General features: G+C 53.6%; 5 protein-coding genes across 5 annotated transcripts; 1 reads left to right on the top strand and 4 right to left on the bottom strand.

The window, feature by feature from the left end:
• Positions 1-7548: 7548 nt before the first annotated feature.
• N0V96_006101 (uncharacterized protein) lies at positions 7549-9732 on the bottom strand (the record flags this gene model as incomplete). Its single annotated transcript, XM_065757581.1, has 2 exons — positions 7549-9642; positions 9727-9732. 2 exons carry the CDS (start codon positions 9730-9732, stop codon positions 7549-7551), a joined length of 2100 nt encoding a protein of 699 aa, XP_065613924.1.
• Positions 9733-11518: 1786 nt separating this feature from the next.
• ssb2 (Replication factor A protein 2) lies at positions 11519-12476 on the top strand (the record flags this gene model as incomplete). The annotated part of the gene is made up of 2 exons (XM_053193974.2): positions 11519-11522; positions 11599-12476. The coding sequence occupies 2 exons, from the start codon at positions 11519-11521 to the stop codon at positions 12474-12476; spliced, it is 882 nt and encodes a 293-aa protein (XP_053048550.2).
• A 1404-nt stretch (positions 12477-13880) lies between these two features.
• On the bottom strand, positions 13881-14189 carry N0V96_006103 (uncharacterized protein; the record flags this gene model as incomplete). The annotated part of the gene is made up of 2 exons (XM_065757582.1): positions 13881-14153; positions 14181-14189. The coding sequence occupies 2 exons, from the start codon at positions 14187-14189 to the stop codon at positions 13881-13883; spliced, it is 282 nt and encodes a 93-aa protein (XP_065613925.1).
• A 3949-nt stretch (positions 14190-18138) lies between these two features.
• Positions 18139-19196, bottom strand: IDI1 (isopentenyl-diphosphate delta-isomerase idi1; the record flags this gene model as incomplete). Its single annotated transcript, XM_053193976.2, has 3 exons — positions 18139-18371; positions 18469-18810; positions 18992-19196. 3 exons carry the CDS (start codon positions 19194-19196, stop codon positions 18139-18141), a joined length of 780 nt encoding a protein of 259 aa, XP_053048552.2.
• Positions 19197-20576: 1380 nt separating this feature from the next.
• N0V96_006105 (uncharacterized protein) lies at positions 20577-22734 on the bottom strand (the record flags this gene model as incomplete). Its single annotated transcript, XM_053193977.2, has 3 exons — positions 20577-20664; positions 20799-21127; positions 21208-22734. The coding sequence occupies 3 exons, from the start codon at positions 22732-22734 to the stop codon at positions 20577-20579; spliced, it is 1944 nt and encodes a 647-aa protein (XP_053048553.2).
• Positions 22735-24887: the final 2153 nt, after the last annotated feature.

Raw genomic sequence — 24887 nt, forward strand, 5'->3', positions numbered from 1 at the left:
AGATAGCGCTGGATGAAACATCAGAAGCGCCCGTTGTCTCCAGACCAGGCTTGTAAAGGCTTTCTTGTCAATCTCTCTTTACACTCCACCAGCGTCCAGCCACTGTCACACTCTTCGGTGTCCAAAAGGCGCAGAGGTGGTTCCTGCGACGCCTGAACTTGACGGTGCTCAAGACAAGCGGCAACTTGAGCCGCAAACTTCAAGCCAGCTTGATGCAATTGGTCCGAAATGGCAATACCGCCAGCGGTTGTATCGTCTTGCAGATATTGTCTTTGAGGTTGACCGCCATTCACCCGAGTCAAGCAAATGACCAGGGCTGTCGCTTTATCAGGTTTTGTTCTCCATCGTGACCTGCGTTGTTTTTCCCCCATCCTATTTTGGTCTCTGTCCACTTCTCTTCACTAGATACCCGTACGGATACCGCCCAGTTGAAACTTACCTCTTTAACCCATTGCAATACTGCTCAAACCTCACAGGAAGCAATGCACCGGGGTGGATAGGACCAATGCATGATGGAGGCGCGACGCTGACACGGGGAATATCTTCTACTTGTCACGGACCTCTGTGTGATCCCTCGCAGCTAAGAGTCCATACCTGTGCACGCGATCAGGGAAAGCGTCATATGAGCAGGATTCATGCGCAGCCTTGACGCAGCCAGCCGGAGAATTTCTCGCGTCCCGGGAACCGTCTGAACCTGGAAAACGATGAAATACCTGGCCATCCTATTATTCTGATCAGACGTTCCTAGCGCTACGGTTCTAGGGCGATTCAATTGTGGACGCCGAAATACGGAGTACCAGCAGCAATGGGCTGCTATACATGATCCGGTTCCGTACAATAGGAGTCTGGGATATAGTCGACAATGGAACCTTCAAAGACTTGGTGGCGGTCGCTGTAACAGTGTCTGTTACGGCCTCGCTCACAAAAGGCTCAATAACAGGGTCCATGCAGCGACCCTGAGGTTGTTGTATGACGGATACAGAAGCCAATACGACCGCACTTGCGGGCGACGCTGCCGAAAAGGGCCTTCGCCTAATCAGCTACCAGTACCGGCCAGCTGGGAATAGGGACAGGTTCACACACACTACGGCCCATCTTGCCTGCCGTATCATCATGCAGATCGCCCGAAGGTACCCCGCCGCCCCATTGCCAGCACCGAAGACGAGATGCACTAGTTCTAACGGAGGCGCCAATGTCAGTTGCGAAATCACTAGGTATCCTTCCTGACGATACGGGACTCGGGAGCCCTCAAGAGCGCTAGTTATTACCTACCAATACTGTGATTGGAGAATTATAGTCCTCTAAGTATTCGTACTTACCCACTGGCAGGTGTGCCAACTCCGGAATACATGGGGTGAGCCTCATTTAGGTTTGTAGTGACATCCTTGTCGTCTTGGTTGGCTGAGAAGATGGGACGAATTTAAAATTGAGGGACAGGGGACCGCGTAGGGGAGCCTGGGGAGGTTGGTACCGAATGGCCCCGTGTCGCTACAGCCCACAGGGAGGTTTGGGCCGATCTTCATGCTTGCTGTCCTGCAGCAGAATCCTCAGACCCGGGCCCCTATATCTGATCTCACCCTGGTGATAATACCCGGGACTGTCTGCGGGAGGCGGTCAACTGACTTCTCATGGAACGCACGTTACATGATGGCTCACGGCCGAGATGGGTGAGCTACAGTGTACTCTGAAAGCTTCAAGGCTGTGTCTTTCAGCTTACGGGCAGGTGGCTGCAGTGTGATACTTCCTGAAGCTCCCAAGGACACGATATCCCTGATGTCAAGCTATTGCTTCGAGCTTGCGGGCTCAGAGGTCGAGGCGTGCATTCGGAACGGGCCCCACGTCGTCATGGGTGCTCGGGGAGACCGTTAATTGCCTGCACTAAGGCCTATCCACGACGAACTCTCCGAAAACTTCAGATTGATGGGCTCGTGGGGTTCGGACCAAAAGCGCGCTTATCAGACGCCAAAGTACCTCATCAGCGTCATTCGAGGTTGCATTGAAAGCGGTTGCGCCGAAATCCCAGGACTGCGGCCTGCCACGAACACCCGCATCGACAAAGTTTGCTACGGATAGGTCGCCTTTTTGAGACAAGCAAAATGATAAGCCCTGCACAGACCGAGCGAGAACCGAGCGAGAGACGAGGAAGATCCATTTCGTCAACTACGATGGGCAAAGCCCAACACGATGCTGGGGTCCGGAGAGGAACATGACGCACATCCGACTTCACCAGCGTCTAGACTGGGCCAGGAAGCCTTTGCTTCGCAGACCACTCTTTTTCCTTTCATGGTCGTACACTATCCATACCCGGCCACGAACAGCTCGTCATACTTGTAGTTCCTACCTGTACGGGCCAGCATGACCATGGCTCGAATGGTACTGGCAACTTGCAAGAATTCTCCCTCTCAAACTCTAGGCTGTTCGGTCCGTGATTATCATCCCGCGCGCGCATTGGCGGTGGGGATGTTACGAATGCTTGCGACGGCTCCACCGGCCTGACATGCGCATCTGAATTCTGATGAGCTGGCTACTGCGTACAATTGTGGCCGGCCAAGGGACCAGCGGGAAGGAAAATATCGAGTCCTGACAGACAGACATCAGACGAACCTTTGAACCCTTGTCTGACGCCGCAGATTCACCCGAGCCGCGTTGGATGTGCTTGCAGACGTTACTTACTCGGTGCCCCCCGGCTCTTAGAGTACCTATACAAGTGGCAAGAGTGCCCGCCCGCTGCAAGGGAAGCTCTCGAGTTCTCTCTGCACTTGGGCCTGTAGCTGTACTCTCGTCACGGAGTATGTACGTAGTAGATAATTCTAACCCGGCTGGTTGGCAGTGGCGCCCATGCTCCCATGCTTACCCCTCTTCAGGTTCATCCCATTCCCTGGCAGAACAAAATGACGCGACCCATTCGGTCGAGCGATCCCCTCATGATCGTTCGCAAGGTTGCCACATCGGACCAAAATGGGGTAGTGGGCGGATTGCCAAAGGATCTTGCGCTGCCACGGATATACGAAGAATCGTGGGTCTCGCGGCTGCACGGCAGTCGGAAACCCAGCTGCCAACATCTTGAAGCACCATCTGTCGCGAAGACGATTTCCCATACCGGGCGGTCAATGCGACGTAGACAAGCTATCGAGACCAAATCACCACGCAAGACGTATTCACAGTAGTTTCTCTGAGACGAATGGACTGTCGAGGGCGTCCGGAACGACCCTAATCATTTCCTTTCATCCTCGCAATTGCAGTGGTTTCGGGTCGGTCTGCACTGAATTACGCCTTAGTTTGCCAGGGTCTTGGTTAACGGAGATGCTGAGTGGAAGCCGGCTGGGCTCCGTGTTGATCTCGCTGGCAAACCCTGTCGGCGAACCGCATCGGACAAGATCTCAACTGAGCAATGATTTTGGCGATTCGAGGCATTTTGGCAACGTGGCCACGGTGGCTAGATACATCAGGTCACATTCATCCAGGTATTGCTTGATACCCAACCGTGCCAACCAACGGCCTCTCCCTCGAACCCACCCCAGGACCGATAAGTTGGGAGGCAATCACCGTACGGCCTCGGGGCACCGATGCCCGGCTTCGACGTCATCGCATCGGTCCCTGCCGACGAGGCTGAAGGACCACACGATAGTCGGACAAACGGACCGTGACTTATTTCCAAATAATTTGGGGATTCTATGCCCAAAGGCGATATTGGAGCTAGACAAAGAAGCGTAGACGGGGGAAAAGGTTCGATACCAAGAAGCGACTTGTTATGTTCCTGCTTCCACATGGCTCCGGTACTTTGGGATAATCGCTCCGAGATCTGCCGCCGCCTTTCTCATTAGTGTCTGAGCAGACGCGCAATGGCAGATGGCAGCGGACCTAGAGCCAAAGAATGGCATTACCTTGACCAGTAGAGTTGGGCTAGCCAGCTCGACTGGTCGTCAAGATTGCACACTTCAGCCACAGCGACAAACTTCCTACTAGTCCGAACGGGTGGCGGAGGCGATCGCAGAACTATTGAGCCGCCCGGCTGGTATAAAAAATAAAATAAAATAAAAAAACCCCCGGGTGCTCGAGCTGGTCTTGATGCCTCGTCATTAGAAAAGTCCCGAGAGAGAGAGAGAGAGAACCGCCTTGATGATGGAGGTTCTAGCGCGCGATCTGAGCTAGATCGCTCATTTCCCGGATTCCGTAGTCTTCGGAGAATAGGGAGCCGTGGAGGGGGGAGAATATTTTGTGATGAAAAGTCCCGACTGCAACGGCGCGAGGCTGCTCCCGGCCGTCACCCGGACCCGTTGATTATCTTCAATAGTTCCGGACCTAGCGATGCGAACCCAGCTCGCGTGCACGACTGGCGTCTGCTGGTACGGGCCTCATGGCTTGAAGCGTAATGCACATCACATACTCAATGCGCACTCTTCGAAGTCTGCGATGACGGCTGAGCTTATTCATGCCTGTCATTGACCTAGTCAAACGCAATACTCTGTTTAGCAGCTTTGGCATGCTCAAGAGTCCATGCTAATACGAGCCTCCTTTTTTCCCCGCTAGCAACCATCATGCAGATTTCGGTCAAAAATGGCAGGATGATAGTCTCGAAGCATGAAAATATCGAGATGGAAACCTGCTCAGCCTGCTTCTCTCCGAGTACTCGTCCTCACGCCCCTCTCTACTGGGGAAGCCACTTTCCCGGAGACTTTGTCCTCCATGTCCATCTTTCTCCCTCGCGCCTCTCCACTCGGCTCACACTATTCTCAAGCCACCTCCGCGACGGCGTGGGTAGCATCACAATACAACGGGCAGGATGCCACCCATGGGAAAGGAACGGAACATGGCGGGCGAAGGGGGGGAAACAACCCCCAAGGAGAAAAGTAGAAAATCTCCGTAGCACATTGCCCCCCAGAGTCCCCCCTCCCCCTTTTTCTTTCCTTTTTTCTCTTTCTCCGTGTAACAGAGAAGGATAACACAAGCCTGTGGAATAAGGAGATTTCGCTAATCGACTCCCAGTAGATTCTCCGTTATGCCGTGGCACACGAGCGGAGGGGAAGAATCAGACGGTGTAGAATGGAGGGGGGGCGTGTGTACGCCATACAAGTTGTCGTTGTGTACGGAGTACCCCCAGTCCTTTAGTTGACGGCGTAACGAACGGGCGCTATCACGAATACCGGCCAGCCCATGCCGGCGAGTTTTACTGTGCTCTACGCTCTACGTTAGCCTTTTGTTCATGGCAGCTGGACTTGTCTCCGTCGGGGCTTACACGGAATCAGGCACCGGTGACTATCGTGCTTCGCCGTTCCTTGCCACTAGGTCGTTGGATGGGCGTGGTGTCTGTTCCAAGGAGGCCTCATTCGTGATGCAGAATAATGTATCGGCGTGGCCACGTCAAGGTGAAGAAAATGAAAGGTACTGGCGATTATGTTTCGTCTGTCATTGTACTGATCAGTGGCCGCCGGCCTAAGCTCCTTCTGCCTTATTGCCCAAAAGCCTCCTCCGATTGATATGCCTTCCAGCACTTTTTCACATTACCCTCATTACTACTCGCTAAGATACTTCTTCAGTGAAACAAAATTCTTGGCCGCACTTCTTCTTGCGACTGAGCGGCATCGGAAGCGGGGAGGTGTGTGGGAGAGATCGAGTGATGACTACTTTTACAAAGAACCCAGGGGACGGGAGAATGTTTTGTGCCTCCATTGGATGATTATCTCTCTTCTCCTTACCATTGGCTTTGCCAAAGTCACCGACCGAAAGTATATCTCAAAGTTCCCAACATCTGCGGGTGAGCCGCGTCCTCTATCCGCGGTCGGTAGAAGAGACGGGGGAGACGTAAGCCCCTCCTCCTCTTTGCTCACGATCCGGGAACGAACCCACAGGTAGACGCGGGGGGGAGGAGGGCGGTATGCAATCCATTTCTGTCCGTTGATAAACGTATATTTTTGACCCTGAGAGGAATCGTGAAATAAAATAAAAGGGAAGCTCATCCCTTTTGAGATTGTAGACACCCACGAATATGACACGCCCAAGTAGACCGGTCAATGTCACATAGTTTCCTGTTCTGAAAGGCTCGAGAAAACGCCCACCAGAGTTAAAGAATATCTCGATGTTGCAAGCTCAAACAAATCTATATTCTCATTCAGCACATCCGAGGCCTTTCTCCTTCAGGTCCTCATCGTAGGTGAACGTCGTTAAGAAAAAGGAAAAAATACATTTCCCGAACCCCACGTCATCACGATTTCCCACATCTCGTCAGATATTATCAAGAATGTGAAAGTCGAGTTCAAACTCGCTTGTTCCCAGCCTCATTTGGGAAGAAATAACCATGCTCTCTCCCCCTTCTCATCCAAATCTGGAAAGGCCATGAAAAATGGGCAAAACATTACACGGCATAGCGAGGCACTATATCTGGAACAGGACCCAAGGTGGTGTCGTCGATGCTGCAGGCTCTGGAGAGAGAGAAGGAAAGTTCATCTTTGCACGAAGAACATGTCCCTACTCCGTAGAACAGGGAGACCAGCACAAAGCAGCCTAGTAAATCATCGCAAAACACACAACAAGGCACCCTGTCACTGAGCAGCGTGGAAGCAACACTTGCATACGATTTCGCGGCGCTAGTCAACTACAACGTGACGCGCGGTTAATGGTACTCGAGTCTCTAAAAGCGAATGCCATTGTAGAACCTATGAACTGATCCAAGAAGAAACATGTACACGTAGCAGTACCCTTTTGCAACACTCATTATGAACAAAGACTTTGTTTGACACGTCGCGGCGGGACAAGTTGAATGTCTTGAACGCATCTTCCGCGACGCCTTGAGACACCTATAAAAACGCCGAAACGAAACCGAATGGACATACTACCCAGTGTGTGCAATGACGCTTCCCTTCCCTTTCGTTACATACAGTCTCAGTCGTGGCAGGAGAGGTCGGCTCGGTAGAAAAATGATGGTAGTGGTGATGATGTTGAGTAATACAGAACAAGTGAGTGTTCGCGGCGTGCATAGTCTTCGGGGAGCATCACATACACCCCTACCCCTATTTTACCAATCTACAATCGGCTCTCGATGGGAGGGTAGGGCTCCGCGCCAGGCCACTGGGAATCAGGCCAGACGAGTCGGATGGCCTCCCAGACATGACTGGAGTAGGACAAGAAGGTCAGTCACACGGCACATTTTTGAAGAACGGTTCCAGGACCAGGGGCCATAGCGGCAGGCAAAGGGATCACCGCGTCGGGAGCACGGCGCCAGTGGGAAAAGAGGCAGTTGGTGAGAGGGTGGTACGACTTCAGGAAGCGAGAGAAACACAGAAATGCAAGACACTTTGGGGAGGGGGTGGGAGAAAACATACTTGACGTGGAGGATCTCCAAGCCATCCTTGACCTCCTGGGGGAGATCTTTCACATCCTTGCGATTCTGCGCGGGGAGTAGCACCGTCTTGACACCCGCTCGGAGGGCGCCAATGAGCTTCTCCTTGATGCCTCCGACGGCAGTCACACGGCCGCGCAAGGATATCTCGCCCTGTAGTACAGAATGCTGTGTCAGTGTACCGGTTTTCCGATGGTCACCCACTTCGTCACTCAGGAAAGACATACCGTCATGGCCATTGTAGGAGGTACAGGCTTGCCGGAGAATAGAGAAATGAGAGCAATGGCCTGCGCCATGCCACTGCTGGGACCGTCTTTGGGGATCGAGCCCGAGGGGCAATGAACATGGATGCTCCGCTCCTTCATAATGTTCGCGGCCGGTTCCGACGTCAGACCCAGCTCGTATGCGTGCGCCTTGACCCAGGATAGAGCGACCTCAACACTCTCCTTCAACACGTCTCCCAGCTTACCGGTAAGCTGCAAGCTGCCGTTTCCAGGCATGTCGGCAACCTCAATAAAGAGAATGCTACCGTTGCCGCCCGAACTGTACGCCACCAGCCCGGTGACGATGCCCGGCTTGCTTGTTTTCTCGGCAATTTCCTCCTCAAACTTTTCAATGCCCAAGATTTCTTCGATATCGTCGACTGTGAGTTGTGATTTGTAAGTCCCGAGTTGTCCTCCGTCCTTGGCCTCGGCGAACTCGACAGCCTTGGCGCGACAGACAGAGCCAATCTCGCGCTCCAGGTTACGAACTCCTGATTCACGGGTGTAAGACTCGATGATCTTAGACACAACCTCCTTGTCAAAGTTGACCTGGTCGTCCGAAAGTCCGTTGACTCGGATTTGCTTGGGCACGAGGTGCTGCATGGCAATGTGGCGTTTCTCGAGCGTCGTGTATCCCGGCAGATAGATTGTTTCCATTCTATCAAGGAGAGGGGCTGGGATGGTGTCTAGGCTGTTGGCCGTGGCGATGAACAACACCTTGCTCAAGTCGATGGGCAGACCGACGTAGTGATCCGTGAATGAGTTGTTCTGCTCGGGATCCAAGACCTCGAGCATAGCTGCAGACGGGTCGCCGTGAACATTGGACATGCCCAACTTATCAATCTCATCGAGAAGGAAGACAGGGTTTGCCACGCCGACCTTTCGTAGCCCCTGAACAATCAGGCCAGGCATGGCCGCCACGTACGTCCGGCGGTGACCACGAATCTCAGCTTCGTCTCTGACACCGCCAAGCGAGATTCGGTGGAACTTTCTGCCCAGTGCCATGGCGACAGATCTTGCCAAACTGGTTTTGCCAACACCAGGCGGGCCGGCCAAGAGCATGATAGGCGACCGATCAACCATCCGCTTTGATCGCAGAACCTCGATCTTGGTGTTGGCCAGCTTCGCGCGCTCCTCCAACTCGGCGTTGGCTTCCTCCTTCTTCGCTTTCTCAGCGTCCTCTTCCTTCTCCTTTTCAGGTTCGGCCGGAGGAGCCGCTTCCGCCTCTGCCTGCTTGATCTGCTCCTCAACGTCGTCGTTGATGGACTGCTTGAGCCTCAGCACGGCCAGGTACTCGACCAAACGCTTCTTGACCTTATCAAGGCCGTAGTGGTCCTCATCCAACTGCTTGCGAGCTCTCGCGAGTGTGTCGGGTCCCAGTCTATCGTCCGTGGTAGCGGTCCAGGGAATCTCGGAGAGCACATCCAGCCAAGTGCGAGTGACCTGGTATTCTTGGTTACCGGGCATCATCTTCTTTAGTCTCCTCAACTCCCTTTGCGCCATCTTCGCGGGTTCAGGCGGGAGCTGTGCCTTGTCCAGCTTCTTCTTGAGCTCTTCCAGCTCGTTGGGCTCCTGGTCGTCGTCTTGGTTGGGGCCCATGACGCCGTTGGGGCCGGGAGGAAACATGGTGTTGGGTGGCAGCGGAGCGCCGTTGGGGCCGACACGGCGTGATGTCTTATCGTTGATCTTGTCGAGGAACTGCACGGGCACACTGGTGAAGGTGGTGATTTTGAAGTTGTTCTTGATCCCGCTGACCTGTCGGTCTAGAAGCTCAATGACCTTGGCAAGGCGAACCTTGACGTCGAGGGCCGCGAGGACCTCGAGTTTCTCCTCGTATGAAGCCTCAACAATGTTGGCCATGAAGTCTGCCAGTTGGCCAGCGTCTTTGAGTTCCTTCTTGTTGATGAACATTTCGAGTCTCCTCGTCAGCAGGGGAGACAGACCGCCGGGACTGTCTGGGCTTCTGGGAAGGAGTGCGGATATGCGAAGGATCGTTACGAGTTCTCGAGATCGAAGTTTAAGGAGGGAAAAGAGTTCTTGCATCTGGGCATCCGTCGTGACTGCGCGATTCGTTAGCGATCGCCTGCGGTTTGTTACGAGTCGGGCAGACAGAGGAGGCAGACGAACCTTCATCGTGGAAGTACTTAACCTTGGCCTCAAAGTGCGGCCTCTCTTGCGTGACCTTCTCGACCCGAACTCTTGCGACGCCCTCCACACGCAGGGCGAACTCGGCGGTCCCCCTTCCCTCGATGCCTGTGATACGGGCGGCTACGCCATAGTTGTAGAGATCGGACTTGCGAGCGGTGCCGGGGTCAACCTCTTTGATGAGGGACTCATCCATCTGGTCGGCATCCTGGATGAGGAGCTGGCCATTGGGGCCGACGAAGGGGGAAGAGACGGGGACGCAGGCGATGGGGACGGAGTCGATGCGCTCGTTCGGGGCCGCAGAGGCGGCGCGGGTGTATACGTTGGCGAGGAGGGCGGGGATATCGGGACGGGCGGCGGTGACGGGGATGCGCTGTGCGACGCCCGGCAGGAGGATAGTGCCGCGGGCGAGGGGGATGACGGGAAGGGTTTTCGTTTGAGATCGCGCCATGTGGGAGTCGGTTTCTGGTGATGTCGTGTGATGTGCGAGTTGACTGTTGATTTACGTGCACCTTGCCTAGCGACGGTGACGATAGCAATGGGGAGGGTCTATCGGACAGCGAGATGGGTGCTCTAAATGACAAGTTTCGAGGTATGGGAATACGGTGGAAGTTGAAAGAAAATGCTACTTCAATGGCGTGGCTCCGATGGGTGGGATGTTGTCACAATGAAGATGAAAGACTGGAAGGCAAAGGGGAATTTGGGTTTAGAGGTGCTGGGATGGTTGATGTCAGAAGCAACGCCGGCGCCAACGTTGGACGTTCGCCCACCCCCAAAGTCCTGAGAAAGAGGAGGAGGAGCTCCCCTGGTCGCGGTACTCCAGGCGTCGGGCCACATCCTCCAGGCGGCCCAGCTCCAGTGATCCAGTCGTTGTTGAAGCCGTTGTGGGGGCCCTGTTAGTGCGGGACCCTCCGCAATCGCCGTCAGCCGAGGCTAATCGGAGCAGTGACAACCGCCACACCGGTCACCCAACGCGGAGAGAATCTCATGGAATCTCACTTGGACTGAGGTGCTCTGACACTCGGAATTCATGTGATTCATATTATTACTGTGCAATGGATAGGAGACACAGATTTTCGGGTTCGGAGAGTCACTGCAGTGGTCGCAGTGTCTACTGATACATTTGAAAAGTTGCTGGTAGAGACATGTGTTGGGCCGGGAAGATTATTTAGCAGACATCATGACATGTTGATATCTACGAATCAAGGATCTACAATCAGTATACTTGCGACTCACTCATGTCAATGCATCCAATCTCACAGAACCTCATCACTACTTTAGCTCCTAGTACTCAATATTCCTTGATCACTCACTAATGTATCGGTAAAAAGAGGCACTCACCGTCACCGTATAAACCTATCTATCTCGACTGACGACCACAGCTCATGTCAGTCGGCTCCCGATAACCGGGGCCATTGAGCACAGATCACTAAGGTACGTCAAATCTATTGCTTATGTCATCTTCGACTTCAGAGCCCCCCACCCTCAGCTTCATCCAGTCATGGTCCCGACGCGGGGCACCAACATTCCACAGCGGGCAGCGGGTGGCACTTTGCACGTCGTGCACATCAATTAAACCCCCAGTCGCGTCGCCAGGCAAAAAGACGCGTTCCCGTTCAAAACCACCCAAACTACCTCACCACCACCACCATCATCACATCCCACCACAACCACCATCCCGTCGTTCTCTAACCCCCAAGAACACCACCCGCCGTCGACCTCACGCATATTCACGACAACCCACAGATCCCCCCTCAGAGATACCACAGACACAATGAGTACGTCAACCCCATTTCCCCCTTCACCTTTACCTCTAAAGCTCCTCAAACTAATCACTTACCCAAAACCACACAGCTTCATACGGCGGCTTCACAAAAACCTCGTACGGCGCAGGCGGCGGTGACGACGCAGGCGGCTTTGTCTACGGCGGCTCCCAAGGTGGCGCAGGTGGCTCCCAAGGCGCCGGCGGCGGAAAAGCCTACAGCGAAGAATCCCTCCGCCCCGTCACAATCAAGCAGGTCATTGACGCCGAAGAGGCCTACCCGGGCGCCGACTTCAAAATCGACGGCGCCACCGTCACCCAGGTCACCTTCGTCGCCCAGATCCGCCAAATCTCGCCTCAGCCCACAAACATCACCCTCAAGCTCGACGACGGCACGGGGCTCATTGAAGTGAAAAAATGGGTCGACACGGATAAAAAGGACGACGCCGACGAGAAGCTCGAGCTCGAGGGCCACGTCCGCGTCTGGGGCCGCCTGAAGTCGTTCAACGGCAAACGCCACGTCGGCGCGCACTTTATCCGCCCCGTCACCGACTTCAACGAGGTCAACTACCACCTCCTCGAGGCCACCTACGTCCACCTCTACTTCACAAAGGGGCCCCTCAACGCCGACGGCAGCGGTCCCGCGGCGAACGGCGGTGCAGGCGGAGGAGGCGAGGACGGCATGTTCGTCGACGGTGGGGATGGGTACGGCGCCGGTGGTGGTGCAGCGGCGGGCGGCGGCAACCCCGCGCAGGCTTCCAAGCTCAGGGGCGTCTCGGCGAACGCACAAAAGATGTTCAACTTTATCAACAATGCCCCCGGCGGCAACGAGGGCGTGCACCTGAACCAGATTTCGAGCGGTGCGGGCTTGGCCATGCGGGCCACGATAGATGCGGCGGACGAGCTGCTCTCCCAGGGTCTGATTTACACCACCATTGACGACGAGACTTGGGCTATCCTCGACTACTAGATGTGGAAGCCAAGAAGTGTGCTGAGGCAAGAATGGATGTGGATTGAAAAAGGCATCAGGGAAATGTGAGAATTGCCGAGCAGGGAGGATAAGTCCCGTGGACAGAGGGAAAAGCTCACAAGAGTGGTTTTACCGGGAGTGTTGAGTCACACATGTTCTCAGCAACCTCGTTGGTACGCTGTCACGATTGAGGCCTTAAACAGGGGAGTGGGACCAGCGGAAGAACCGCAAACCATTGATATGATTGAAATGAGTGAATCGGTCAGTATTCTAATGAATGGCTAGAGCTAGTCGGTAGATACAAGCAAACTAAAAGGACGAAATCCAAAAACATTGGTAAAAATCGACAAAGACGCTATTCCATCACTGCTGCAGTGGCGACAGTGAGCTTCGCACGCATAAGCGCCGGTGTTGAACCAGACGCGCCCATTCAGGTCAATGTTGAAAAATCGAGCTGTGGTCAGCATGAGACACAGGTGGCAAGCATTGCCCACAAGGACCGTCGCCATGAATAAAGGGATCGTCAACACAAAAAGAGGCAAGCACCACTACACCGCCTCCGGATACGAAATAAAAAAGCACAACACATACATCAAATCACCAATTTCCAAGTCGAAAGGAAGGATGGAGGATGCTCACAACTTCGACACCACCCGCCGAATCAGACCCGAACTGTCTCCTTCATCACGGCATTGATTTGCAACTTGACGTTGCTCGAGACCACAGTCGAGTACGTCTGACCTCCCCCAGTCTTGTGCGCGCATGGTTCGCGAACCATGATGAAGAGGCTGACTGGTGTGTCTCCACGTGTCATCCGGATCTCGCGCTTGAACTCGAAGCCAAATTTGAGATAGTACTCGTTGTTGGACAGAGAGCTGGACTCGAGGTAGACGGCACGGTTCTCCGCATCGGCCTGTTTCGAGAGTCAGTTAGGGCTCATCCATGATATAATGCTGCTCCTCTGCTGAATCTTGTTTTCCAGACGCGATAGGTCTGAAGAGAACACATGTGGCGATCATCAACGTACCCTCTCAATCATGTCGCTGAGCAGCTTTCTCGCATACCCCTTGCCCCGGGCGTTGGGCTTGGTCCCTAGGTAGACCAGGTAGTAGCAATCATTGTCCCGCTCGCCCATAACCTCCAGCTTGGTGTCATGCAGCAGAGGCAGCAGCTCGTCGTAGTATCGACGTCTAGCTTCCACCGATAGCTGGAAATATAGCCGCCACAACCCACTGCGGAGGATGGTCAACCATCCGTCAGTGTCCTTTCCAGGAGGCATCCTACCATGATCCGTCTGATGTTAGTCCAATATTGCCTTTCAACAGGGAATGTCTCGCGAGCGGGAGATTGTCATGAGATGCCATGCATCAACGGGCCAAGCAAGAAGGGTTTGAGGCACAAGACTCACCACAGCGCAACGGCATCGTAATCCGCGCCAATGGTGGTGACAATGCCATTGAGAGAGTGAGCGGCTGCAATGTAGGTCATGATGTCCACGTGCAGCTTCCACTTTGACTCAACCGATAGGTTCGCCATGTCGTCGGCGTCAAGGAGATACTGGCTAAGATCATCAGCAGCAAAGGCGTGGGCCAGCGAGAGGCCGGCCTCCTTGCACTCCGACATGCCAATGACACGCACGGTATCCTCCCATTTCGGGGGCACGAGAGAACGTTTGAGCTCGACAAGGGTGACGCTTTTGCTTACGTGCTCCATGACGGGCTTCAATTTTCGACAGGAGGAGAACCTGTCTTATTCACGAATCTGTTTGGTTTTCTTGTCAGCGCTATTACAGCCCTCTCTATCTCTCTCTGGCGGTGGATCGTCAGTAGTGAGCTTGAGCCCGACGTACTTAAATTCTGTATACTATCACCCGTATGGTCTCTCGAGAGTTGTGTTCTCGAGACGGGCATAAACCTGGATGGATGGCGAAGGCAATTGAGGCTTGTACGAAGGTCAACCGACATCAATAATGATTTTGACGGGTTACGTCCTTTGGCTAGGTAGACTGGTTGTTGAAGTTCGATATTTGAGGGATGGGGTCGTCAGCAAGACGCGGGAGACAGCAGTGTCTTCACGATATGCGATATGCGATGAACGGGCAAAAATATTTGGTGGGCGGATGTTGTCAGGCAGATTGTCAAATGACGTTGATTGAAGGAGTATCGTGTTGCGAGTTTGAGAGCATGTGAATGGATGTTGGTATTGAATGTTGGTCGAGACCAGTGAGTAGCAGTCTAGTAACAAAGCACAGCTCGCGGCTGTGATCTTGTCCAGAGATCTGCCCCCCCTATTCTTGGGGCCTTCGAGATGAGGATCTCTCGATGCAGAAAGGACTTTGATCCTTATCCTTGTCTTGGTAGGAAGTCAAACAGTGTTTGGTGGTGAGAGCCTATCCAAAGCGTGTTACGATAAGATGAAGAGAGGAGAGGAGCGGAAGGGGGACCAGGCGAGGAGCGGAGAGGAGCTGGGGGTTATGTAGATAGGGGAGTGTCACTAGACACAATAGAGGAGGTAGGTAGGTAGCAGTCTGAGAGATAGTGAGTGCGAGGGAGAGTGAGAGTGAGACCATGAACTGGGATGATGGGGGAGTGGAGGCTGTGGAGAGAGTCAAGGAACTCCTGCGCGGGATGGTCTGCAGATAGCTGAGAAACCTTGAGACTGTAGCAATTGTGAGATAAAGGACGTTGAGGATAGGCACGGAAAGATAGGCACAGGGCATTGGATCAACGCGCGCCTGTGAGACTGCGGTGGCGGTAGTTGAGTGAGTCTCTACAATGTTTGTTGATTCTGACAAGGGCGAGGCACTGAACACGACGAGAACGGCGGATCGACCATCAACGATGCCCGCACAGCAAGGAGCAGAGGGGAAAGCTAGGCGTGCCATGCTGCTTGCACCGACAGTATGCGGGCAAGTTACCTTTGATACCCGGCTTGGTTTGCCTCAACACTAGCCAGAACCATGCTGATGGGATTCAAACTATCGAGATATGCCGTAATAGTGGGTGGCACGAGGACGGCGGCGTAAACGTTGATGAGGGGGGGAGGCGGGCTGGGGTGACCCGGGCTGCAGCTTTCAAGCAACAGACCAGGCCGTTGACCGTGGAGATTTGGGCATGTGTTCGTGTACCGCATCAGGACTGGTGGTGGCCATCCCGACCTGGTGTGTACGGGTATGCAGGTCTAGCCAACGCCGCTCGCCTCCACCTAGAGAGGATGATCTTGTAGAAGCGGCCTGATTCATAACAGCGTGGTTGAATGGTTGAGGAGTATCGGCGGATGCCGCAGAGCGAAGCATCCTCACTGAAGCATGCCTTGGTGACGGGAGAAGGAGATGGAGGAAGACAGCCGGTGTGCGGGGAAAGGCAGGCTGGCGAAACCCTGTCGTTGGGTCAGGTATCCTAGAGATCGTCAGTTGAGTGTGCTGTGGCCTGTATCTTTGGATCAACCGTCACATAACTCTCGAACTTGACCAATCGCAGCGGCTGTACATGCCAATAACGGCATAGTACGTTGTGGCACTTCATGCGGCCAATGCGTCCTACTGATCCCTATCAGCTCCGTCAGGGTCCACGGCGCCCCCGGGTTCGGTGTCCGAATGCACCGCACACAGTGGCGGGTTCCGTGTACCGCGGCCGCACAGCTTGGGCTTCAGCCCCGGAAATGGGAATCATTGAGGGGGTGGGAATCAGCTCACATTCCCAGGCTTGGCCCAACAAACACCTGCGTGGGATGAGTTGCAGTGGGTGTCAGGCGGAGAGTCTTGGCGTCTCGGAGGCTCTGCTGGTTCGCGTTGTGTGAGTAGGTAAAGGCGAGGAATGTTGCCGAGATAAGAGATGCAGGTGCAGTGACGAATAATGCGATAAGCCAGCTGGACTACCGCGCCCTCCTTCGCACGTGGGGTGCATATGCAGTGCTCTGCCAAGTATGAGGAGTGATGTGAGCATCGTTGAACCGTTGCTTCGTTGGTTGGGCATTGCTGCTTCGTATTACTTGGCGCCCATCGTTGGTAGATCGCTTGTGTCTCTTGCTCTCGGGAATCTCGTGCTGCCAGACTGGCCTCCGTTTGTGCCGTCTGTGGCCTTCGAATGGTAGGTAACTGGTATTCTTCGAGCTCTGCTCCAAGTTAGCTGTGAGGAACGGAGTTGAGAGCGGAATGGCATGTTTACGTGCCAAATTCGAGAAGAGCTTCTGGGAATGAAGCCAGCCCCTTCTAGCGCCCTTCTAGGCTGCTCTTGAGAGTATTCAACATTATTAGAGGAGAAGCCTGACGGAACCGAGTTCTTTGATCTTCAGGTCGTTATTGATATGTGTTTGGTGATATGGGATGGAATGGAACCTCCAGTCCGAAACGACGGGTCGATGTACCCATATTACATCATCGTGCTTGCCCAGCCAGGCATCGAGGCAGGATGCAAGAGAAAGAAGGTGCGAGTAATAATTTGGGCAAGTCCGAAGACACACACAGGCCATATGTCTCGCTCGGGACGTACCGGTACCTACCTTACCTTACCTTGCTTCCAGGTTGAGTACACAGGTTTCTTGTGTTGAGAAACAACTCCCAAAAAACAGCGTAATGAATTCAGAAAACAGCTATATAATACTCGTCCAGTGATATGTGCATCCTTTTCCGTCAAATTTGCTTCGAGAAAAAGGCAACGAAGCAGCGAGAAAGTTTCTATCTACGTCTGTTACGGGCAGTTGTACGGAAAATTAAGCCTCATTCCCCCCAGAGATGAGCAGTGTTGGTCTAAGAAGCCACTGTTTATGAAGTATTGTAGAATTTGAAGCTTGGAAACGTTTGTCGTCTTATGCTAAATATTCATCTCATTGTTGGCAAGTACATTGAGATTGCCAACACTACTATTAATCTTCTTCATTTATTTGAATAACCTCTTGAAACCATCTCATCTCAATCTCTCTTAGTCTCATGTTAAAGTAATCATGAACACATGTCGACATTCAATGTGTACTTCTTCTCCCAACGCCCTCGACTCAATATTTTATTCCCCAGTCGAGCGGCCGTGACGACCGTAATCACCGTGTCTGAAGACGGAGCCCCTACAGCAAGCTACACGCCCAACATGTGCATTTGAGACCACCGCCGGACGGTATGGCTATATGGTAAGTATCCTTCAGACTACCAGCCTCTGGCTCAATAGTCAAGAGATAGCTTTCTCCGCTATCCAAGACATCCTTATGGTATATCAGGTGGTCTCATATTGAAAAGAAGGCCACCTCTAGGATCCAGGCACTTGTATGCCAGGCCCTCTTAACCACAGAGACTCCGTGTTGCTCCTCACAAGTCCTCCTGCCAACATCATCTTTCACTCGGACACATTTTCTATTGGAACAAGTTTTTCAATTCAACGTGGCCAGCAGCCAACGCCCCAAGTCGTATTCATGTGATAAAAAAGGGGGGATATCTAGGATTACGAAAATTTGGAAATAAAAAAAAGGGAGGAAACACTTCAACAGTATCTGTTTTTTGGCGCCACATGCAAGAGAGAGAGAGAGAGAAAGAAAGAGAGGAAGAGAGAGAAGAAAGACTGCAACAAGAGACAAAACTCCGCGTCTAATGCTTTCTCACGACCGACCATTGATTGGGCCCTCCCACGCTGCCGGATCTCCTTGTCATCAGAAAATCATTCATCCGTTTTCTCTCTCACATGCGACGAATCTCCTGCTCGTTGGTGTACTTCTCCAGCCCAGAGTCGAGGCTCTCCCACCACTGGAACAGCATCGAGTTACAAATGAGCTTGAACCAGGGAGTGAACTTGAGCTGGGGGTCCTCAAACAGCTTCTTAAGCTCGTCGGCGCTGACGTATTGCGTCGCGCGGACCTCGTTCTCGTTGGGCTTGAGGTCGACCTTGGCCTTGATGAAGAGGATGTAGTCGACTGTTTGTCAAATTAGTAAAGACAATACATCTCTTCCGTATCCAAACTCCCGAGGAAGAAGGAATAGTACAAGGAGAAGAAGGGGGCAAAAACATACTCTCGTGCTCTCCCCACTTGCCATCGCTGGGCGCCTTGTAATGAATTCTCGTCAAAAAGTGGAAATCGTCAAAGGGCACCTGCTTCGGGTCGATGCCGAGCTCGTGCTCCAGCTTCCTCTGCGCGGCGCGCTTGACGCCCGCGACAGAGTCCTCGAGGTTCGCGCCCGTCTCGCCGGGGATGCCCAGCGGGTGGGAGCAGCACGTGTTGGTCCACATGTCGGGGAAGGTAATCTTCTCCGTGGCGCGCTGCTGGAGGAGCAGGCGGTTGGTTTCCGGGTCGAAGAGGAAGACGGAGAAGGCGCGGTGGAGGAGGCCCTTGTCGATGTTGGTCATGAGATGGCCTGTTGTTTGAAGACTTCTGTGTCAGTCAAATTCGGCGCTGGCTTTCTTGGACCCGTTCTTGCGCGCTCTCCTTCTGTCCTTGTCATAAGGTGGCAGCGCTTTGCTAGTCACCGCAACAAGCAACTCGTGCAAGAGGACTTGTCACAAAGACGGCCCAGAAGGGGAGGGAAAATTACTCACAGGCCTTCTTGCTAGCGTTTCCAATAGGCTTGTCATTCTCGTCCAACACAATGCACACCTCATCCATGAGCCGAATCTGCTCGGCATCGTGACCGGAGAGGGCCTCGGTGCTCGTGTCGATGTCGGGGAAGAGGCGCAGGATTGACTCGGCCGTGATGCCCTCGTTGGCCGTCGTCGTCGTCGTCGTCGTAGTGATGGTAGACATATTTGCTATTCGTGTTTGCTGCGGTAAGCAAAGTTTTGTTGTATGCTCCGTCTGATGTCGCGTGTTGTGTCAGCTTTCCAATTTCGAAACTTTTTTTCTGTAGAGCTAGCTATAGCTACAGAGATAGCTTTCGCGCGTGCGCACAAAGGGGCGAGGAAGGGGGGTTTATTACTCTTCTTATAAAGTTGCGCAAAAACCGATGGCCAAGTATGCGAGAGCAAAAGAGTATGTTTGTTCGGAACTTCCCCCGTCCGAAGTTGCGAATGTGCGAGAGAGTGGGAGAGAAAGTGAGAGGTTGCGCAAGGACGAGAAATTGGTACCAATGTAGCGATTTGCAGAAAAGGAGGAGTCTCCCTCCCCTTCCCCTTCCTCCAATCCTCCGTGCCTCCTAAGCGGGAAACTGTTCGAAATTGTCCAGTGCCCCTCACACCCCTGCACCCGCCATTCGTTCCCCCGATGGCAGAGCGAGCGGCGGGCCACCTAAAATCAGTTCCAATTCACACTTACAGAGCCGACTATTGATGTTTGTCACTGGTTTTGCTGTGGTCCCAATTTGCCAATCTCCCGTATCCCTGTCTCGTTGGCTTAGCTCATCTTTTGGAGGTGTGGTTCTCAGCGCTGCCCAGGCCACAAGACGGTCCTTGAGTCGGAGAGAGCTTCCGCACTGGCACCACAACTCAAAAGTTTCACTTGGAGTCTGGGAAACTTTCAAGGAGAGAGACGGGCTTCTCATTCCATCTTTGAGGGCTCCTTGAAGTGGAAGGATTTCTCAGCCTCATCGCCTAGAGGAGGATCACTCAGGTACATCTCCGCTCTAATTGGATCTGATGCGAAATCGTGACTGTTGGGCAGGACTCGTGAGGAAGTTCTCAACCGACACTTTTTCCAAGCTTCTTCTCTGCCTTGCCCTAAATGGTTCTGACGGGTCGCGAACCATCACGGACGTCCGTCAGCATCTGAGCGGACATTTCCCACAGACGTCACAGGATTACACGCCATGCTTCCGGAAGGTATGGAACGGATGCGCCAGCTTACCTGAGTTGGTCTCATCGAGCGAGAGCAACGCAGACACTTTGACATGGCATCGCAACGGTCGAGCCCGCATTCGTATCATCTTTGCATCATTCTTCTCTTCTTCTCCCGCTCCCGTCAATTACTTCCAAAGTTATGCTGTGCTTTGCGATGCTCGCTCGCTTGCTAGCTAATCATGACCAAGCCAGAAATTCGAGGCCCACCAGATGCGAATCAGGATATATCCGGACAAATAGTTTCCTTCTGTCATTAAATGACCAATTTGTAGCCAAACAATTATCATGACCCCGCTGACCAATTCTGGGGGATAAGTAAAAAGTAGTGAACGAACCCTGGGCCAAGGCCGTTTCACTCGGCCTGGTTTCTCGACTCCGCCTCTTTGGCCGCCTTGTGCCAGTCCGTGAAGTATACGAACGAATACTCGATAATAGCGACCCTATAATAGGACACGTGAGTCAGCCAAGTTCTTCTCATGCACACTTTGTTCGTTTCTCATCCCATGTTCGGAGAAACAACAAGTCGGAGGGAAGAGATGGAGTAGAAAGCCAGACAGGAGGCGGGGACACTTACAAGGCAAGTCCAATCGTGACGCCCAGCCACAACCCCTTGAGCTTCCAATCAAGACCAAACGCGGTCCCAAAGGAGATTGGCATCGCAATGAGGTAGTACACCGTCAAGTTCGCATAGCCGCCAATGGAAGGACGGCCAATGCCACGCAGCAAACCGTGGGCTCCCGCGGATAAGCCGTCAAAGACCTGCATCAGCGCACACAGCGGAAGCACGTTGGCCACAATGGCAATGACCTCTTCATCGTTGGTAAAGAGTCGTGGCAGGTGGAACCTCAAGCTGCCAAAGAGAATGACGTTGAACACGCCCACAATCAGAGCTGCTGCGAATGCCTGTCGAACCCAGTCAGAACATGTTTTTTGAAACCAGGTTTTCCTAGAGCATGTAATGGAGGGGGAGCTAATGAACTTACCACTCCGCCGGTAATCTTTGCCGCATCCACCAACCCGGCACCGATGAGGTTAGCGATTCGGGTGGACGCCGCGATACTGACGGGGAATGGGATCTGGTAGGTAATAGCACACAGAGTGACCACTACGCTCTGGGCCGCCAGGTACTCCGGACCAAACTGGCTCGAGAACAGAGTCAGGATCTCAAAAGCCATGTACTCGGCCTCAATCATGATCATGCCGGGCAAAGCCAAGCGAAGCATCGGGCCCCAATTTGACAGAGCTCGTTTGCTGAAACCGCCCCAGCACTGGTATCCGTCGATGAAGCGCACGTAAAGGAACAGCAGCAGCGGAAGCAAGTTCTGAGTGCAGACAACCGCAGCAGGAGCTCCGATGAAACCCCATCCCAACCTCCAGACAAACAGCCAGTTCAACAGGATGTTGATGGGCGCCGCGACTAAGAGGACCCAAGTAGTGGCCTGAAACAGACCCTGCGCCTGCACAAACCGCTTCCCGCCCTCGAAGAAGACGAAGGCCGGTCCGCTCAGGATCAACATGCGCAGATACTGGCCGGCCAGCCGCGCAGACTCCGGTTCCGGGATGACGAGCCGCAGTACCGATTCACTGAAGAACCACAACACCGCCAGCGGGACGAAACACATGAGCAAGAAATATGTCATGCGCTGGAATTGCAGTCCGACGAGATGGCGGTGTCCGGAGCCGTACGCCTGCGCACAGAGGGTATCGAGACTCGTCGCGAGACCCTGGAAGGGCGCGTAGACGGTGATGGTCGCTGTCATGGTTGCCAAGCTCACGGCGCCGAGTTCTATCTTTCCAATGTGTCCTACGGCAAAGATGGAAACGACATTGACCGAGTACTGCAGCATGAAGGTAACAATAAGCGGACTGGCATACTGGATGATGGTCTTGGCCTCGCGCTGCCAAGTAGTGCGAAGTTGGCCCGTCGAGACTGCCGCTTCCCACTGCTCATTGAGGGTCCCATGACCATCAGCATCTGGCGCTGGAGCTCCGGATAATAGAGGGGTCGATTCAGACGGTCGACGAACGATAGCCTGGGGTGCTTCTTCATCGTGAGGCTCGAGTGGAACCTTTGTGCTGAAGAGGCGTCTGTAGGCACGGCGATAGAATGGCTCGTTTTCCTCTCGGGCATGCTTGGGAGGCAAAAGATGATTATCACGCAACAGACTCAGCTCGGCATCGCGCGACTGCTTCTTTTCGACTCTAGTGAGGACTGGTGGCTCTTCGGCTGCGTATATCGGTTGCGGGTTCATGACGGGGCGGGAGGTGCCGAATGCGACACCGCTCGGGCGGCGGTAAAAGAGAGGGCCCTCGGCGGACACGTCCTCGTCGTCGGAGCCAATAGCATCCTCATTTTCGTCGACGTATTCATCCTCTGAGCATTCTGCCAAATCTCTTGCCAGGAGCTCTTGTGCGGGCGGCGTTCCCGTCATGAAAGACGAGCTGAGCTGGGCGACAAAGTCGCGGCTCGAAGAAGCCGCCTTGATGGGAATACTGCGGTCGTCCCCCATGGCGTAGTTGTTGCTGACCGACTTTGGTGTGTAGGTGTAAAGATGTAGAGGTCAGTTACACCTTGTTTTCCGCCGTACTATAACGTCGTCTTCTCGCCTTGATCTCAATGCGAGTCGCGCAATCCGCTGGGTGACTCCAACTAATAATCTGCACGTGTTTTGGTGCTTCGAACGGGGGATCTCAGGTAAGACGACGTCGCGCAGTCGAATGCGACGAAGGATTGCTCAGGCCGGTGTCGGTGTGCGATGGGCTAGGTACTTTTGCGTGCCTCCGAAACTCCAACGTCCGATTTGCGCTTCTCCAAGAGAGATGTTGGAGAAGCGAGGGCCAATGTAGTTTGTTGCGCGGGAACGGTTGCCAATGTTCGAATGGTCTTCTCGTACGATTCGGATTCCTTCCCCTGATCGCAGATTTTTTAAAAGAAAAAGAAAGAGCTTTCAGATAGGAGAAAGCTCGGGGAGAAGAAAGGAGGAAGAAGCAGAAGGAGAAGAAGAGGAGGAGGAGGGCATGAACATGGGCGGTGGAGGGGTGACGAGGAAGGTATTAGTCCAAGGTATAGATAGGAAGTCGGAAGCGTCACCCGCGCCCTTTGCTGAGAACCTGGACTGGAGCTGGGTGTGGCTGCACGCACTTCCCGAGGCAAAAGCTGGGGAATAAGACCATCTCGGGCTACGGAGTACGGTGCCACTGCCAGGGAACGCGTGCGAAGTAACGAAGTACGGATAGCGCATCCATGGAAAACAAGCATGGGTGGGAAAGACGTATCCGTACGGGAGAGAGATAGAGGAATTCCCAGTCCACAGTCAGCCAGTCTCGCTCTTGCTTTCCAGGGTCTCCCCGTTGTTGCCCGCGAAGCGCGAAGCGGCTAGATTCGCCTGGATATCCACCTAGTAATTGCGCGATCCACCGTCTCGCATGGCAGTGGCGCCCTTTTGCACTTGTATCCGTACTTTTCCAAAGGTAACTGACTGATATCCGAAAGCAGGTACCCTGGGGACTTAGCTTCACTTGCCTTGCAGGTCTGACATTCTTGTTTCCCGTTGTCATTTGCCATCCATCTCACTAGGCAAGTACCTAGCAGCCGCACCAGTATGGCATAAAACTTCCAAGTCGTGCCTTCCCACCTCAGTGCTTTCTTTCATCCCACCACGGCACGTTGTAAGCGAACCGCCGCCCGCCAATCGCCTGACTCATCCGGCCAATGACACACCAGGGAATCTACATCCCGTAGCATCTTGCCTTTTCAAGGCTTGGCATCCCGCATCCTTCCTGCCATCTCTTTGCAGATCCAACCAACTTTTATGTTTTGGCAGGTTTCCCGCCGTTTGGAACCTTTCTGGCGGGTGGGAGCTACTTCCAATTTCGTTCGCCCATCTATAAGGTACCTACCTCGTACTAAGGTACAGTTTGTCATCGACACTCAGTATACCTTACCCAAGGTACCTTACTTACATCCCATCCCGGACCTGATAAGCAAAGACGAGACACAGACGAGCCCAGATGCGACGCATCCCGCCGAACGTAGGAAGGGGGCCCGTCGGCCGCCTCCCCGGGCTCCGCCGTCGTGACCGGGACCCCGGAATCTATCCATCAACAATAACATCCGACCAACGGACCCCAAACAATCAACACACGCAATCCCATCGTGTAACATTCTGCCGCACCCTTACTCCTACGCACACTCACAGACGCATAATCTTGGATTTCAATATTCTGTCTTTGCATGCTTTTAGTAGTTACTGCCAACCTTGAACTCCAAGCCTCATGTGCCAACACTATATCTATCCACCTGAATGCGTACGGAGTAATATTAACGGCTCTGGCTCACGATATCCCCAGCCCAGAACATCCGTTTTTTTCTGCCCGGCCCATTGCAATCCCCTCCACTTCCACAATCCATCCCCCAACCTCCACCAGCGCTAGCACTTTTGCCCCTCCACTCCTTTATGTACTCTCGGAATCTCCCAGTCTTGCCAGTCCTTTTGCGTTACGCAGAAAGCTATCGAACAGGGTTACAGCGCGGCACCGCGGTCAGCTCTACTCAGCCTGGTTTAGCCTTTAGACCCATTTACCAGCTAGCTACCTTACCCCTAGGCATGCGCCTGTCCCCTATCTATCCCGTCCCGTCCACTTCCCCGCTGTGCCCGTATCG

The sequence above is a fragment of the Colletotrichum fioriniae genome, assembly GCF_027942845.1.
Source record: "Colletotrichum fioriniae strain IMI 355084 chromosome Unknown scaffold_6, whole genome shotgun sequence".
NCBI lineage: Eukaryota > Fungi > Ascomycota > Sordariomycetes > Glomerellales > Glomerellaceae > Colletotrichum > Colletotrichum fioriniae.